General features: G+C 35.5%; 1 protein-coding gene across 7 annotated transcripts in view; it reads left to right on the forward strand.

Annotated features, from left to right (window-relative positions):
* The window catches only part of CDK5RAP2 (CDK5 regulatory subunit associated protein 2), a 168470-nt gene that overhangs the window by 142739 nt on the left and 6485 nt on the right, over nucleotides 1-19246 (forward strand). For all 7 annotated transcript variants that reach the window (XM_074211715.1, XM_074211718.1, XM_074211716.1 and 4 more), the window contains 7 exons: nucleotides 3753-3869; nucleotides 6623-6812; nucleotides 7089-7210; nucleotides 8049-8294; nucleotides 13971-14048; nucleotides 14770-15017; nucleotides 16687-16830. In XM_074211715.1, the coding sequence (XP_074067816.1) occupies nucleotides 3753-3869; nucleotides 6623-6812; nucleotides 7089-7210; nucleotides 8049-8294; nucleotides 13971-14048; nucleotides 14770-15017; nucleotides 16687-16830 (1145 nt within the window). The remainder of the gene's footprint in view (nucleotides 1-3752; nucleotides 3870-6622; nucleotides 6813-7088; nucleotides 7211-8048; nucleotides 8295-13970; nucleotides 14049-14769; nucleotides 15018-16686; nucleotides 16831-19246) is intronic.

Consider the following 19246-nt stretch of genomic DNA (forward strand, 5'->3'; position numbering starts at 1 on the left):
TACTCTTCAGATGACTCTGGGAAAACAGGCTTAACCAGAGAGTTTAGGTTTGGAGTCAGCAGGGTATAATACAAGTGATACTGGACTGGGAATCAATATATTTGATGAGTTTCTAGTTTATTCTCTATTCCATGTTCTTTTTGACTATGGGAAAGTTGTTGTCTTCTCTTTGGACTTCAATGTCCTCACCTGTAAAATGGTATGGTTTGATTTAATAATCTCTGATGACCCTTTTTAGCTTCAGGAGTCTGACTCTATTTTCTAAATTTTCCTATCCACTTTGGCTTGAAAAATTGGCAGACAGATAAGATCTTAAGTCATAGTTAGCTTAAAATTCTACATTTGTATCTAGAGTAAAACAGATGAATTTTATTTAAAAAACAAGTTAAATATTCTTAGACATCTGCCACAATAGATCATGGACTGAAAAAAATCTCAGCCTTATTTAGTTGCTCCAGATTCTTCAATCTACAGAGATGAGGGGCAGTTTTGACTGACTGGCCAAATGGTGTAATAGGTATTCCACGTAAGTAAAAATATATCTAAACATGATTTTTTTCAGTATTTTCCTTGAAGACAGGACCTCTCTTTAACTAGGTAGGTTAATAGCAGAGAATATTGTACAACATGCAATTATTTATAAAGCTTTCTTCTTAGGCCTCTCTGCAGTTTTTCTTTTGGGTGGTTGATTGATGATTATGTCATAACAGACATAGGAAATAAATATGTGTATACTCATTTATTAATTTATAATTTATTAATTATGTGTATACTCATTAATATTAATTTATATTAATTTTCAATGATACCTGAATGAGATTCATTCAGTTTTATGTTTTTCTTTAAATAATAGTTATAGAAATATTATTGTTATTCTTGACCCTAAGGAGCCACAGACTCAAAATAGAGTTCACAGATGTTTTTAAGAATAATTTGCTATGTTCAAAATATTGATACAAGGCATTCATTTAATCTTGACAGAAGAATCTGCTAAAATTACTTGGGGGCCAGCTTTAGAGGAGTTAGTGCTGAGTTTGGAGTCAGGAAGATCTGAATTCAAATGTGGCCTTAGTTGCTGTGTGGCCCTGGATAAGTCACTTAACCTCTTTTCCTTAATCTACTGGAGAAGGAAATGGCAAACCACTCTAGTATCTTTGCCCCCCAAAAACCTCATGGACAATATAATCCATAAGAATTCTTAACTTGAATGTAGGTTTGGCAGAGTCCTTACTCTCTCTAATTTTGATTAATAACTGATGATGAGGATGAGGATGAGGATGATGAGGATGAGGATGAGGATGATGATGATGATGATGATGATGATGATGATGATAATAGCACTGCTTAGAGATGCTTTTTCTTACCAGGGGAGAATTTAGAAAGACTGACTCCCCTCTTCATGAACTCTGCCCTAAAAGTAGAATGGGTTGCCTAGTGAAGTCAGTGGGTCTTCCTCTCTTTTGATTTTGAAGTAGAGACTGAATGACTCCTCAGGGATTTTGTAGAAATGATTATCTTTCAGATATAGGGTGGACCAGGTAAGAACCTCTGGGCACTCTTCCAGTACTGTATTCTTTGATTCTGTGAACTATTTGACTCTTTTAACATGCCTCCTTTAAACATCCTTTAACTTTGACAGGCATTGGATACCTGGATTCAGTCCAATCTCTGTGGAACCTACCTGTATGTCTCTAACCAGTATGGGAAATAATAGCAGTATCATGTAATAATAATATTAGGTGCATTTGGATAGTGCTTTATGGTTTATAAAGTCCTTATACATATATAGCTCATTTAACCTTCATAATAGTACTATGAGGTAAATAATAAAATTATCATCTAATAGCATAATGTATGGAAAGAGTTTTGTAAAACATGAAGTACTATGTAAGTATTAGTTATTATCTTTATGTTACTGTTGAGGAAACTGAAGGTTGAGAAAGAGATTGTGTGTTACAGATAGAATGGCTACATATTAAATATGAGCAAGGCAAAATATTATTTGTACAAAACAGTGCAAAGCAAAATAATCTGATATTTGCTCAGTATGCTTTGTATGCCAATCAGGGTTCAGAGAAGCAAGTGCAGGATGCAATCAATATTTTCAAGGAGTTGATAGTTTTTTGGTTTCTTTTTTTTTTTTTTTTTTTTTTGCAAGTTAGTGGGGTTAAATGACTAGTCCAAAGTTACACACCTAGGTAATTATTAAGCATCTGAAGCTGGATTTGAACTCAGGTCCTCCTGACTCCAGGGCCAGTGCTCTATCCACTATGCCACTTAGCTGCCCTGAGTTGATAGTTTAATCAGGAGGAATGAGACATGCACATGTTGAAAGATAAATGTAATCCTTACTAATAGGAAGGCCTGGAATTCCTAAGATGGTTGTAGTAGCAGAGGGGCAGATGGCAAAGCTCTAGAGTTGTTAGGTTGTCAGTGGGTCAAATGACAGCATCAGTGGTCTATATTGCTTAGAGGAAGCACAGGTGATAAGGTCAAGAGGACTGTAGGAGGTATTGGTAGGGCATATGACTAAGATCTGTTAAACTTCCTCACTATAAAGAACAGTTTATAACTTCTTTCTCATCCAAACTATGTAAGCAGTGAAGCATACCAGATAGGATCTGAATGACCCAGTGAAACCAAGGAGAAGGCACCTCTAATGATGGCAAATCTTCATGCTTCCCAGATTTTAAAGGGACTCTGGAGAGGCCAGGGTCAATAAGGAGACAAAGGCTTGATTGGAGCAGTTTGGCTGTGGAATAGAGAGTGTATATGTGTATTGAAAGAACATAATATAAAAATTGTTCCATACCAACTCCATCAGCAAGAAGCAAATACCTAAATAAACTGTGTCTAAAATTTCAGTAAATTAATTTTTCCTTGAGATGGGTGCAGGGGTGAGAGATTGGGGAGAACAGGTACACCCCACTGAATATTTCACAAATGAAAATTGATTCTTATTTTAAGAATCTATGGTGTGGTATCCCAACAAAACTCAGCTTATCTACCTACTTCTCTAAATATTTTGCTATCTTAATTCTTAATGGTCAAGAGATTGCTAGAGTCTTCATGAAGGTCATCAAAATACATAATAATATCATCTATTCATTGTAGCATTTAACATTTGACAGCTAACCCATTCCTTTCCAGGAGAGTGACTGACACATTTGAGCAGATTGAGAGTGGTGCCCAGGTCTAGACATAGAACTAGATGTGGTCTGTGGCAGTAGCTCCACATATTTATCCAGTATGGAGAGGCAGCATTCAGGGCCCACTTAGCATTTTCTTGTCAGTCACTACCAAAGGTGGTTCAGCCAGACCATACTTCATCTTGAATGAACAAGCCTGGCTGGTCTTTAGTAAGTATTAATTTAAGGAACTGTTTATAAAATGGTGATTTTCCAAGTGCTAGGGCAGTCATAGTCATAGCATATCCTGTAGAATTGGTTGTTTGTAGTATTGGTTGCCTAGTAATTCTGTAAGATATCTGTATAAATCTGTAGCCATTTTCATTCCAAGTCTGAGGAGAACATGGAGCAATTTTAGGATTTCCATCAGCCTTTTGGTTTGAAGTCTTCTTGAAATGCCATTTGAACTAAGGATTATGATTTTCAGAATACACAGAAGATAAAACATATTCCAGAACATTATCCCCCCTCCCCAAATTGTTAAAATTATTCTTGTCTAGAAAGTTTAATCTTTATTGTTCCAGGGGTGATTCATATATTGTGATTTTATGTATATATTTATAGGTTCTGCAAACATTTTTATCCATGGCTCAGAGCAACATAATTCCCTTACTTCAGAAATTCATTTCCTGAGGAATCAAAATCAAGCCCTCAATGTGATGCTTGCAAAAGGTTCACAAGGTAAAAATTAGACTTTTTTTCCCCCCCTAAAAAAAGTAGACAGTCATGCGCACCTATGTTTCTCTTGTATGTTGAACCATTTCATTCTACAAAAGAGTGGGAAAAAGCAAAACCCACTGGTATCCTAAGAGAAGTAAGATACTATTGGTATTTGAATACTTGGCTAGAATGGAATTGACTTGCCCTTCTGAACTGGAAGTTTGACTGAATCTGGACTTTTAACTCTGATGGAATAAGTAAATGTGACAAGAAAGTCTTCTTCATTTGCTATTTCTTTATTTTATTTCCCTTGGTTTTTGTTTTAAGCTTACGCTCAATCAAAAAACTCAACAACAGTAGTATCATGATCATCTGTGATCTTAGGCTACTTTAGCCAGAGGCATAATGTGTAGAATGATGAAAGTGGCTGTTGCACAATCTTCTGCCCTTATCTGATCATGTTTTCAGTGTATTATTCAGCTTGAGGTGCTGTATTTTTAGGTTTATGTTTGCTAAATCTAAGGAAAGAATTTCCTAATGATTTGAGTTTTCCGTAAATAAAATATCAGGAGGTAGTGAATTCCCCTTAACTTGAGGTCTTCAGGTGATAATGGAATGACTTTTTGTTTTGTATACTTTAGTGGGGATTCTTGACTTGATTAGATGCCCTCTACGGTTCCCTTCATGTGTGGGAGCCATGGTCACATATCCAGGAGAGATTCTTAGTCTTCTTCATGTGAACTAGGGGATGATTCTTAGTTCATATATCTCCTCTCAACAGAAAGCATCGGGGTTTTTTTTTTTGTTTTTGTTTTTTTCAGTTCAATTGTCTTATGTTCACTAAAGTGACTGTTATGGTCACCATGAGTGATCTGGACTCAGCCTGTCTATACATAGCAAATGAGAGGCCCTTTGTTTTAGTAGGAATCCTGAACTTGAATACCATCATGATGGCTCTATGGGCTTCTGTTTCCTTCCAGCACATTCACAGAAACAAGCACAGACACATTCACAATGAGTAGATAAAGAAGTTTAGGTACAGATTGGACCGGCAGTCTCCTGAAATGTTTTCTCAGTTCTGAGATTTCTGTCTTTCTCTTGCCTTTAGCCAGAGCTCTTCTGGATTTTTTTTCTGGCCACTGAGGTTATTAGTGTCCTGTCCCAACTCAAGCAGAGCAGCCTTGTAGGTCTGAGTTCTGTCTTTGCAAGTCCCATATTTTTAATTGATTCCTATTCTGATAGTTGTAACCCTTAACTCTTCAACTTTTGGTTAACCCATTTCTATTTTCTCCTCTATCAATGCCCAGCTCATTTTCCTCCATATTGATCAACCAGGTTTCCAGTCCTCTTATGGGAGTCACTCCAATTTAATCACTCTGGAGAAAGGTATATTTCCTTTCCCTCCCCAAATTGGAAGAGTATATGCTAGGATGCAATTTGCATTGAATTTTTGACATAGATTTTTCTTTGCAATCCAAAGGAATATTCAAAAAAGGAATTGGTTATAACTAAGTTTAAGTGGTACTATTACATCCAAATAAACAATCACAACATAAAGGTCTGGTTCTTCAGTTTCCCCATTTGGCATCTGGGGAACAATAAGACTCTTGAATGTTAAGAGTCACAGCTAAAAAGATATAGAGCAAGCTGACTTATTTACTTCTTAGCTTTCCACAATGAAGTTTTAAATGTAGATGAGATCAATAACTTGTTTAATTCATGATGGCTGCTGTAAATCTCTTGAGTCAGAGGCCTGTTATATTTCTCCTCCCTGACTTGTTTCTTCCACCTTTAAGCAGGAGGACCTGCTGCTATTTAGTTCTTTTCCTATTCAACTATTGTGTTCTAGAAATACATTGCATCACTTCTCTTAGTCATCTGAAATGATAAAAAGATCCAATTTAATCTGTTCCTCACCTTTCTGAAATCTTTGGGCCTAAGAGAGTGTTAGCACATTGATCCAAGGAAATATTTGCATTCCCTACCCTTCCTATCTCTGAACATCTTTAAGAACTGAACCCTTCCTTTGCATCAGGGTATCCTTTATGATGATAATACATTTAATTTGTGAAGGACTTTTCCTACAACATTAAGGTAGGGTGGGCAAGTAGTTTTTATTCCCACTTTACAGAGGAGAACATGAGACTTCAGTGATATAGAAAAGGTAATATATTGACTACTATCCTCATGATCTCTGAAAAAGAAGCAAGCCAGCAGCTGTCATTACAATGGTTCTCTAGAATTGTTCAGGGTAAAGAGACTTTCTGATCTTCACAGTATATCTTGCCTTTATCATATAAAATAACTGACTCTTTAAAATACTTTTAAAAATTTTATCTAAGTGACTTGCCCAGGGTCACACAGCCAGGAAATTATTAAGTGTCTGAGGCTGGATTTGAACTCCTGACTCCAGGGCCAGTGCTCTATCCACTGTGCCACTTAGCTTCCCCCTCACACTTTTAATGTACAGTCCATACTCTCCAAATTTCTACTCGTCATTTATTTGTGAAGACAAGAAAATGAAATTTGCATGGCCCATTATTTAATATAAAATTAAAAAGACCAGTTTATTCCAGTAAAGTTGAATCTTGTAGGTTTGATCTGACAGATGTAACTAGCTAAAATGCAGAAGACAATTAGAATATTAAAATCCTAAAAACCAGATTAAATTTCTATTTTTACTCTTAGAGTACTTAAACTGAAGTGCTTTATTTGGGTAATTAGGTTTAAAAACGAATGGTTTCCCTTATAAATTGCATTGCTTGTATTTGCAGATAAACAAAAAGAAAATGAAAAATTACGAGAATCCCTTTCCAGGAAGACTGTGATCATTGAACACCTTCAGAGGGATTATGAATGTGTCAAGAAAGAAAATGAAAGGTTGCAGAAGCTAATCAGTGAGAAGGAAAAAGACAACAGGCATCTGACTCAAGTGATTTACAGTAGCCATCATGAATTAAACAGGTATCGATCTCAAATCCACTTAAACTTTCATTGTGGAAAGGTGAGGGGTAAATAAGTCAGTGTCCTCTATGTGTTTTTAGCTGAGAGTCTTATGTTCCACAGAGGCTAACCTTTCCCTCAGTTCTTTCTGTACAGTTCTCATCTAATTCAGGGATAATTGTAGATACATCTAAGGTGGTCCCACAAAATGGTAATTTATATATGTTAATTACATAGTGTTAATGAAATAAGCCACATTTAATCACCTTTGAATTTAACCTGCACTGTGCTTTTTAGAATTCAGGGAGAAATGAAGGCTCAGCAACGAGAGTATGCAGAGAATGCCAAATTATTGCAGTCGCTCCGAGTTGAACTCAAGGTATATGAAAAGCTGGAAGAAGCAAACAGGAGACAGATAGGTATTTGGAGCCATGAGTTCATTTGATTTTAAATTAAACTGGATTAGATGGGAGCCATCCTGAGATGGGAGCCCTCATAGGAGAAACATGGCATTAACACCTTTTGGCATGAAATGTTATAATAAAGCACAGAGCTGTTGCTGGTATTTAACTGTCTCTTTTAGATATCATAAGAATGTCTTAAACAGTCAATTTGTGCTACCCTCATGATCCAGTATTTCATTTATTGTGGTTTTGTTTGTGCAAGGGTACTATCACATGTATACTGTATTCTACCCTTTCCCCTAAAAGATACTAAATTGTTAAGATCACTCTTTAAACCTAATTTCCCCAGTTTAAATTTTGAGGTATTGAGCTTTTTTAAAAAAGCATATTTCCTAGATAACTTCTTCCAATTGAAAGTTTATTTTGCAAAGGAGTCACATCATATTTATCGTTTTCTCCTACAGTTGCTTTCCTTACCCTATCTGTTGTGGCTTTTATGATATATATATATATATATATATATATATAGTGTTTTAAAAAAATGGCCCTTTTGATTTGCTAATTCTAGCCCACATAGATTTTATTACTACTAGACATAATTTCAGATTTTGGTGGGCAATTTGCTAGTTTTTATGGCCAGAAGTGAAAATTAATTTTCAGCTCTTATTAAGTGTTTGCAATAGCAGCAATTATGTCTGCCAATATTTTTAGTTTTAAGTCAAGCCATTATTTTAGCTATAACTGGTTGTTGGTAAAGAGAATATACAGGTAGTTATATCTTAACTATTCCTGTTCCTGGGAAGACTGGCTTTTTAATTCGAAAGGATAAGTCTTTTCTCACAAAATGTCACAGAGCCTAAACAAGATATGTTGGAGGAATGCAGAAAAGAGCAAAACCATCTTCTGGACTTGCACGAACTCCTGACAGAAATACAGAATTTGAAGGTTCAACTGGAGAGAAGCATCAAGACAAATAATGCCTTGAGGAACAAGTTAGAGGAGCAGCTTTCAAAGGGGAAGGACATTATGGCTACAGTATCTCCTTTGACCACTCCCAGCCTTCCCCAAAAAGAATGGCAGTTCTGTCCAGGAAATAATGGTAGGTCACCTATTATTTACCTTAGTATTTTCAGAATTTTAGCACAGTGTTGTATGTGTATCTGAATGATTGAAAGCTTCTTACATCCTCTTGTTCTTTCCTCCCACTGCCCCCCCTAAAGATACAGGTATTTTTTTTTTTTATTTCTGTAGCTGGCAGCATGGTATGGGGTATCTTAGGTCTAGTCCTGTCTGTACCATAAACTGCTTGAACTCAGGAAAGTCTCTTTTTAATTTCTTCTGTAGGAGAAGAAATTCTGTCTTTAGATCCCTTTTGGTGACAGTGTTCTCCATTCTAACATTTTACATTTGCATTGGTACTTATTGTTTTTTAGATCCAACGTTCTGAGTTCCAAAGTCTTTTTTACTCTAACATCATAGGACTCATTGAGGTAGATATTAGAGCCTAAAAGAACAAACTGGATCAGGAGACAGGAGGTGTGGAGGAGTATAGTTCCAGTCTTGTCACTCTGACTTTCACCAAGTCATTCTAATCTCTTTGCCTCTGTTTCTTCATTTTGGGGAACTATTGATTTCCGATGAAGTTCATGAATACTGGTTCTGTGATCAAAGCAAGCAATATAAATAAACTTTTAATAATTCCCTTCACTTATTTAGCACTTGACAGTTTTAAAACCTCAGTTAGCTCTTTTGATCTTGATAATTACTTTGTTATTACTCTTCGTTTTACAAATGAAGAAACAGAGGCCCGGAGAATTAAACAACGAATTCTGTCAGACCTTGTCTTCTGATTATCAGGCAGCTAGCTGCTTTTCTTACTGCAATATGTTTGGAGTAAAGAATAATTTTAGAATAAAATTGTACAAATAGAGAGAAGTTCCTTCACCTTTTTCATACTGGGATTCCTTAGTGAACTGTGCCTTGGCCAATGGACCCAGATCTCTCTATGCCAGGCTTGGTCTTCATATGTTCTCAGGTTTGACCTTTGAGAGTTGACTTTTATGCATTTTGATCTTCCTATTTAAATGTCTACCCTATAAGAACTGGCAATAGTGGGTTTCAGAGTTTCCAACTGTTTGTTGGAAAATACTACAGATTTTTCATGTGATAGAAACTAGGTTAAGCTTCCATAAATTTGGTTTAGCCAAAGGCTATTTACTCAAACATCTGTATATCAAGGGTAGTATTTGCTACAGTTGCTACTGTGTTTCCCAAGAACAATCAGTGAACACACTATGTTATCCATTTCAGCCTTATATCCTAGAGGCATATTTTGTCTTTATTTGCATCACTGTCAGACAATGATGGTAGAGTCTCTCCAGTTGGAGAGAATTTTAGTAAACGGTTCACATACATACTGGGCCTATAGTACTGAAAACAGAAGTCTGTAGATTTTACCTCAAACCCAAGGAATTATTGTCAAGATTATATTCTCATGTTACTTAGTTATCTTGTGTTGTATGATATGAACTTTTAAACTCAGATCTTATCTTCTTAGAACTGCAGTTTTATTCAGAGAATATTAAGAAGGGAAAGATTGGGCCATAGAATATTAGAGGTAAAAGGATCCTTAGAATATAATACAAAATATTAGAGTATAAAATATTAGAACTGAAAGAAAATCTAGAATATGTGATCTTAGAAAATAGCATGTTACTATTAGAAAGACATTAGAGGGGCAGCTAGGTGGTGCAATGAGTAGAGCACTGACCCTGGAGTCAGAAGGACCTGTGTTCAAATCCGACCTTTGACACTTACTAATTACCAAGCTGTGTGACCTTGGACAAGTCACTTAACCCCATTGCCTTGCAAAAACCTAAAAAAAAGACATTAAAGATCATGTAGTCCAACTTTTTTTTTTCCATAGAGAGAGACTGGAAGCCTAAAGTTAAATGGCTAACTACTGGTTATTAAGTATTATTTGATCTTCACAACAATCTTGGGAGATAGAATAAACACATTATCTTCACTATTTTGCAAATGGTGAAATAAATTTAGAGAAGTTGTATTTTATTGAAGATTGTGCAACTAGTAATTGCAGAGACTAGAATCAAAGCCATCTTTTTCTTATTAAAAACTGAGCTTTTTGATTGTTTTGGGGCAATACAACCATTTGCCATTTCACAGTACCCTTGCTTTATGACAATAATTTAAGCAAAATTCAGTCGCAAATTCTTGTGATGTTCTGAATACCTTAGTCTCCTACCTATATGAAGAAGAGGAAAGTGTATTTTGTCATTTGTCCTCTAGAACAAGACTGGTCATTGCATTTTATATAAGTTCAGAATCATTTTAGTGTTGATTTCTTTTATACTTTTGCAGTCATTTTGCATTTTCTTGTTGTTCTCCTTACTCTATGTCAGTTTAATATGTCTGTTTTTTGAATCTTTATACTCATTTCTTGTGGCATGGTTATTTTCATTACAGTCATACACCATAATTAATTTATTCACTTCCCAATCCATAGCATCTTTCTCTCTCTCCTTCCCTTTCCCTTCCCATCTATCTTTCTTTCTTGTCTCTTTCTTTCTTCCTTTCTCCCTTCCTTTCTTTTCTTTCTTCTTATCAAGGTATCTGAAAATTAGATGAGTTGCTGGATCTGAATTGGCAGAAAGAGAACTGAGAACATAAAGTGGTCATTTTAATTTGGTTTGCTTTTAGTGATTTGGAGCATTTTTTTTATGGTTGTTGATAGTTTACATTTCTTTTTTCAACTGTTCATATTATTTGACAGCTTTGATGAATGGTTCTTTGGCCTTATAGCTTTGTCTCGATTCCCTGCATATCTTAGCTATGAGGCTTTTTTATCAAAGATGTTTGATGTAAAGATTTTATTTCTCCCACACAGTTTCTCTTCTAGCTGTTTTTTTCATTTTAGTTGTGCAAAAGCTTTTAAATTTTATACAGAGCATTCAAAAAGACTTATTGCAGTTTTAAGCAATTAAAGTTTAAGACTGCACCAAAACTTTGGAACACCTATTTCATTATCCAAGTAATGTTTCTTTTTTTCTTTTTCTGAACAGAATTATGTTTAGTTTGTGAATTCTTACCCTAGCATAGTTTTGAAAAGCACTTCATTCATTTCTAATTTTTATTTTTTCATGAAGTGACCTTTTATTTTGAGATTGTCATCTATTTGGATAAACAGGTTGGCACATGGTATAAGATGCTGGCCTAAACCCACTTTTTGCCTTCCAGTCTTTAGGGGATCTTAGATTCAGAGTTAGAAGAAACCTTAGTGGCCATCAAGTCCAAACCTTCATCTTGTAGATAAGAAACTGAGCTCTTTAAAGGTTAAATGACTTGTCCAGAGTTACACAACTAGTTAGGGTCTGAAGTGGAATTTGAACTCAGATCTTCTGACTTGAAATCAAGTATTGCTTCCCATTGTATCATGCTATCACTTAATAATTCTTATGGAATCAAGAAACTTTGTGAAAGATGGGTTATTCTAGTAAGTTGTTTCTTATAGATCTTATTCATATAGTCCTATAATACCTTCTCTTCTCATTTCCTTCCCTCTAAGGCTGGATCCATTTTTGGACTCAGAGGTAATGATAAAGAACTTCTGCTTCTTTTCTCTGTTTGACCTTAAACAAGTTACTTCTTTGTCAGCCGCTGTATTCTCATCTGTAGAAAATGAAAAAGGTTTGGAAGAGATGGCCTATTCATGAAAATATCACTTATTTCCCAGTTTTGCCAGGGTTTGAATTTAGGCTTTAGAGGTGAGAATTTAATTAACAGTATCTTCAAAACTAATATGACTAAGATATTCTTCCACTAAAACATGGAAGTAAAATTTGGGTAACTGTGGATTAGAAAAATAGTGTTGTCTGGCAGCAGTGTTTCTTTCTTTAGAGGTATTTTTGAGATTCATATTTAAGGATGTCACTTTTTAAAGATCAAATTTAAAGGCCACTGACTGCCCAGCCTTCTCAACAGCTGCCATGTGTTTTCCAAAAAAGCAAATGACTTCTTTAGTAGACTGGCAGCATATAATTCTGACATCTCAGTAAGGCTATTCAGCTGGTACAATATAGCTCATTTTTCTATTTTCTAATCAAATAAGTCCTTCCACTTATGAAATAAAGTTGAAAGTCAGAATATTTGGGTTAGAGATACAAATTCTACTGCTTAATTGACTATCTAACCTTGTGCAAGTCATTTCCCTTTTCTGGCCCCAGTGTTTTAATCTTTAAAATGGGAATCAAATAATAATTCCTATTTCACAGAGTTGTCTTTTAATCCATATATATTTATATGTATATGTGTACACATACACACACACACACACTTCATTTTACGCCTGGATTCCATCATATCTTTGTGAGGAAGTGGGCAGCATGTTACATTATAAATCATCTGAAATCATTCATTTTATCATTGTACTACCAGAATTCTTAAGACTTTTAAGATTGTTTGTCTTTCCGGGATTGGTTGTTACTGTATAAGTTGTTCTCTTGGTTCTGCTTGCTTTTCTTTGCATTATAGCATATAGTTCTTCCTAGATTTCACTGAAACTATCCCTTCCATCATTTCTGATGACAGAATAGTATTCATTACCATTCATGTGCCATAATTTATTCACTTATTTCCCAATTGATGAATACTCCCTTAGTTTTCAATTCTTTACTATGAAAACAAGCTGGCAAAACTTTTGTACATATAGGTTCTTTTCCTCTTTTATCTCTTTTGTGGTTTAGGCTTAGCAATGGTATTATTAGACCAAAGGACAGGTACAGTTTGGTACTTTGAGCGGGGGGAGGCATGATTCTTTTTTTTTAGGTTTTTGCAAAGCAAATGGGGTTAAGGGGCTTGCCCAAGGCCACACAGCTAGGTAATAATTAAGTGTCTGAGACCGGATTTGAACCCAGGTACTCCTGACTCCAAGGCCGGTGCTTTATCCACTACGCCACCTAGCCGCCCCGGGAGGCATGATTCTAAATTGTTTTCCAGAATAGCTGGATCAGTCCATATCTCCTTCAACAGTATGTTAATGTGCCTGTTTTTCCACAATCCCTTCACTGTTTGCCAAAGCAATTTTCCTAAAGCCTAGATTTGACCATGTGATTTAAGGAGATTGAGTGAATTCCAGTAACTTCCTATTATCTTTAAGATCAAATATAAAATCCTCCTTTTGGCTGTCTTCCTACTTTTCTATTTTTGCTCTTTCATGCACCATCATTTATTAGATTGGGCACACAGTATATTTGGTATTCTTTACATTGGATACTCCACCTTTGGTAGTCTTGCTTTTTTGTGAGTTGCCTTCTATTCCTGAAATGTTCTCCTTCTTCTCCTCCACCTCAGCTTCTCTAACATCCCTCAAAACTCAGCTCATATCTTTATTGGTTTAGGCCTTTCCCTGTTTCCTGCTAGTGTCTTCCATTTGAGATTCCTTTCTATATACTTGACATATATATTTTGTATATACTGGTTATTATATTGTTTGTTTCCATCTTTAGAATATGAGCCACTTGAGGGCAAGGACAAGTTTTGCTTTCCTTTGTACTCCTAGTTTTTAGCACAGTGTCATACTTATAGACTTGTTAGGAAATTGCATTGTAAACTCTAAAGCCCAACTAAATGTTAAGTATTAGATCAAGTAGATTAAAATTAGATTAAATAGATTAAGATTAGATTAAGTCTTACATGTGGGTTGTTGGGATTAAAACATCAAATTTGAATTCATTTCTTTTTCTTTTGGGCTTCACAGTTGATAATGAACCCTCTGCAGAAGACAAGGAGCAGTGTGAGCTGTCAGATGATAGATTGGCGTTGGCACCACAATCAGGTATTTCCTTGATTCAAATATTTGTTGAGCACTTACATTATGTTTAGGACCCCATTTTGATGAATAAGACACATTTCCTTCCCTAAGGTGCTTATACCTAGTAAGGAAAATAAGTTCTGTGCACAAATAATTAAAGATAGTGAGGTGGCACAGTGGGTAGAGTACCAGACCTGGATTCATGAAGACTCATCTTCCTGAGTTCAAATCTGGTCACAGACACTTACTAGCTGTGTGACCTTAGGCAAATCATTTAACCCTGATTGCCTTATTTTCTTATCTGTAAAATGATCTGGAGAAGGAAATGGCAATTTCCAAACCAGCAATTTCTCTACCAAAAAACCCCCAAATAGAGTTGTGAAGAGTCAGACATGACTGAAAAACAACTAAGCAATAACATAAATAATTGTAACTACAAGACAGAATAATAAATGTTGTGGGAATTCAGAAGAGAGTGTGATAGCATTTCTAGCTGAAAAATCAAGGAAAGTTACTTATAATTAGGTACCATCAGGACCTGTCAGCTAATACCATAGGGATTAGAGAAAGGGTATAAGCAGAAGTTGAAAAAGCACTGGGTTTTGACACACCAAATCTAAGAAAACTCAGAATTTGTTCTATTTGCTCTTTGCTCTACAAGCTAAAAGTACTAGGTAAAGTCGGTGGGAAAAAATGTGCCCTTTCCTGAAAGCAAGATATTAGAATATGCATTTCCCTACTTCAGTGTCTGGAGGGGACGTGGACAGCTCCTCATGCTGTAGCAGCAGCTCAGCTCACAGTCTACCATGCACTCCCCGCCTAGTTCCTGGCCATCGAATGTGGGCCAACAAGAAAGGACGTCACATTCTGGGACTGATTGAGGATTTTAATGCTTTACGCAAGCAAATTTATGCAGGCCAGAAGTTACTTTCAGTAATGGAAGCTCATCTTCAAGCCAGTTCTGGACTCAAGAACCAGGAAACTGGATTAAAGGTAAAAAAAAAAAATTTAGATATGCTAGAGGGGGAAAAACACTCATTTGGTTAGATTTAGAACATTTATGGATTGTGTATGAAATACATGAGAAATCATAGACACTGACACAGGATCAACTTTTGATCAACTTTTTTTACACATGTGAACCAAATCAGTTACCCTTTTTGACAGTATACAAATGATGTATTGTTTTAGACACTGTATTTATTTAATAGAGCCTCAATGCATCAGGCTTTGTCTCCCCTAATCTCTACAGACACTACTTTATGATCTTAACATTTTAATCTCTTCTGGTCTTCTATTCCTTCCCCTGTAAAATGGGATTACACTTGCTTGCCCCCAAGAGAGAAGTACATATGGTAGACACATACTGTGTAAATTATGTTTCTGGAAGATAGACCCATTATAAATTAGCCTTGCAGATAGATTAAAAACAAAACTCTTTTAAGTATTTTATGCTAATTGGGGATGTTTGACTTAGTCTGTTTTAGTATAGCACAACTTCTAGCTTTACATACTTGGTTGATAGTAGTGAATGATTTTAGTTGCTCATAATATAGCTTCTCTTAAGCCTTTGGGCAAGTTTTAATTTGCCTAGGTAATATAAATAGGGGCTGTTCTCTAAGGTTAGAATATTCGCAGCTTAATGATTTTTTTTTTGCCTGCTTATTCTCTAGGTATACATGCCTATTCAATGACTTGCTCACCAAAACCTCCTTATGAGAAGTTGCATTATTTTTTAATCTCTTTTTATTTTGAGTATTCATGGTACTTTACAGTTTTTGAAAAATCTTCTCATGAAATTGTGCAAATCTAGATAGGTTCTTGGGATTTTGATGTAGAAAGGATATTAGAGATAATCTGGTACTTTCCAGATAAGAAAACTGAAGCTTTGGGGAAATAAGTTACCCAAGATTATATAAGTATTAAGTAGAAGTCCATGATTCGAACCTAGGTGTTTTTTTTTATCTCTAAATCCATTCCTTTTCTTCCATACTTTGCTGCTTCCCCATTTTATAGATGAAAATAAAGGCCTAAAGAGGGGAAATGACTACTCTCATATAGTGAAAAATTAGGATTTGAAGCCATTTATTTTCAACAGGCACAAGGCATCTGGTTAGGCAAGACTTGCCCTTCTGGTGCAGGAGGGCATCCCTGTGTGTCTTTTGCTGTCTCCTGGGCCTATTCACATTGGGGCCATTTTTTTTCCTATTTTGTCAGCAGAGGGACATATATTTTATGGGTCCCTGATAGTCATTTCAGCATTAAATAGAACAGTTTAAAAGGGTCTGCTAAAGGAGGATACATCTACATTGCTTAAATTGATGTCTGGCATCATTTGACTTTCAAATTGCCTGCCATGAAATGCAAATGAAGAAGGCAAGTCTTGCCAAGCATTTTCCTTATGTCCTAGTAAATACAGTAAATGCAACCAGTTATTAATCACAATTATTGATTTGGTTTAAATCTCCCCAAATTCTTCTATAATGTATAATTCAATAGTCTTTAAAACCCATAAATAAAGGAGCTTCTCCTAGCTCTATACTCTTCTTCATCATATTAAACATGAATATTACAGCTCAAGGATTTATACCACTAATTAAAGCTTACATTTTCATAATCTTTTAAGGACAAAATATAACATGCTTCTAATCCTACAATATAGGTTCCAGACCAGACGCCTCTGAATGGTTTTTCTGACAGTGTTAATACAGCACAGCAGATATTAGAAGAGGCAGCTCGTTTATTGAAGCTTCTCTGGAGAGTTTCCCTTCCCATAAATGGCTACTGTTCTGTTCACTCTAATCAGGTATGAAATTTTATTCAGAGACAAAGACATAAATTTTTGAAGAGGAATGTATTTTTTTTTAATATAAGTTGGTCATCTATGAAATACTTGGGGGAGATTGAGCTCTGGTCAAGTTGTAGAGTCTCAACAAATAACAGATAAAGCAAAGATCTGTATATTCATTTGTTCAACTCTTTGCTAAGCAATATTAGTATTAAGCTTTTGAAGGTGTACAGAGAAATAGACAGCATAGGGCGTGTACACAAATTATTGTTATACAGGGCAGTATTTATTTAGGCAATGGTTTGCCAAAGGTCACATAGCTAGATAATTATTAAGTGTCTGAGGTCACATTTGAACTCAGGTCCTCCTAACCCCAGGGCTGGTGTTCTATCTACTGTGCCACCTACCTGCCCCCATGGGAAGTATATTTTAAATAGTAGAAACAAAAAGTACAAGTGTTTCTGATATGGTTTCAGGGAGGAAGCATTAAGCTAAATCTTAAACAGTGACAAAAATTCAAATAGTAAGCCATCCCTAGTGTTTCTCAAGTTCTCTTTCCTACTCATTTCCTAACCAGCTTTGTTCAGGGATTCATCATAATGCTTAAACAGTGAACCCATAGAAGAGCATAATTATCCTTTGGAATGTCAGTCTGAAAGGTTGTTTCTCAAAACAATCTTCCTTTGACATTTAAGACTCTCCAGAGTTTGCCCACAGCCTTCTTTTCAACAGATAGCTTCTTCATAGTCTTCTTCCTCAGGCATGTAGGGCTGCAACAATCTCTTCAACAGATCTTCCTATTCTCCACTCCTCAAGGTGATCTCTAATGATGAACACCTATAGCTCATTCTTCTACAGACTTTCTTATGGAGCACCTTAGAGATATTACCAGGCACACATTGGTGATTAAAGAATATTTGTATCATTGTGTCATATGGATCATCGATACAATGCAGGTAGCAGTGTTAATAGTATTATATGACTATTAAATAAATCCTCTTAACCATGAAAGACTTATTATTCATTTAGTACTTTTCAAGTATATCTATCCTCTATCCCCTTAAAAGTATAGATCATTTGTTGAATATGTGCTAGGTTCCTCAATAAATATTTGTTTGAGTGATTTACTCCCCCCGCCTTAAATCTGCCATTCATGAACTTAATGAAATGTTAATATCTGTTTTTTGACTTAGCTTATATCATCTTTTTCTGTAATGAGTTATTTACTACTTATTCAGTGAAGTAAGACCTCCTTTACAATTTTATCTTTCTTTAATTTTAAGGAGGCTTTTTTGCTATACTAGAATTTGACAGATACATGATTGTTGTTGTTGTAATCTTAGGCCTTTAACCTGATCTTACCATATTAAAGTTTCCTAGATCTTTTACTTTTATCTTCCTGTTGTATCCTGCCGCTCTGTAATATTATTGACTATTTGAGTTACTCTTATCTGTATTTTTTCTTTTTTAGTTTTTATTTCTATTCTATTAAGTTTTGTTTGGAATTTACTAATATGATCCTAATCTTGTTGGACACAATGACCTATTATTTCCTTGATAGAAAACATAGCATGACAGAGATCTTCTTTCCCTTTAAGCAAAGGAAGCTTCCTGAAGGAGGAAAGGACTACCCCTGAGGAAAAAGTAAATAGCTACCAACTTTGTGATTTGAAAATTTTTTAATTCCTTTTTACCTGAGTTTTTGGATCTCATCAAATAGAGAAGAATTTTGCTCTGTTAGTAACTTTTTAGTATCAAAATCTTTGGCCATCCCTTAAACATCTAAAATGTAGCAAAAAACTGTAGTGAAAAGATAGTATTTCAAGGTAAGAATTATATATGAAGCCATTAGCCATTTCTACTTTGGTCTTGATATTTTCCTAATGTCTTTGGAATCGCTTTAGAGGAAATATGAACTCTGAATTCAGACCAGTGCAGAAATAATACTGTCTCCTCTCACAGTGAAATTGTGTCCTTCAACAGAAGCAAAGCAGCCCATAGTTTAAGTGTGTAGGGATGAGCTTCAGGATCATCTTATAATACACATCTTATTTCCATCCTTGTAAAGCTCTGCTAGATACTTTGTGTGATAGTAATCTATTTTTTTTATCTTTTATCTTTTTTATTTTTTGCAAGGGAAATGGGGCCAAGTGGCTTGCCCAAGGCCACACAGCTAGGTAATTACTAAGTGTCTGAGACCGGATTTGAACCCAGGTACTCTTGACTCCAGGGCCGGTGCTTTATCCACTGCGCCACCTAGCTGCCCTGATAGTGATCTGTTGAGGGACTAACCTGTAATGTTTCTTTGGACCTTTTAGACACAAGCTTGCTTCTAACATATTCTTTTAAACCTCATAAAATATTAGTCTGTAGACTGATTATGAAGGAAAAAAATAATTCTTCAACTCCTTCCATCTCTAATGATTTATTTACT

The sequence above is a fragment of the Macrotis lagotis genome, chromosome 1 (genome assembly GCF_037893015.1).
Source record: "Macrotis lagotis isolate mMagLag1 chromosome 1, bilby.v1.9.chrom.fasta, whole genome shotgun sequence".
Classification (NCBI taxonomy): Eukaryota; Metazoa; Chordata; class Mammalia; order Peramelemorphia; family Peramelidae; genus Macrotis; species Macrotis lagotis.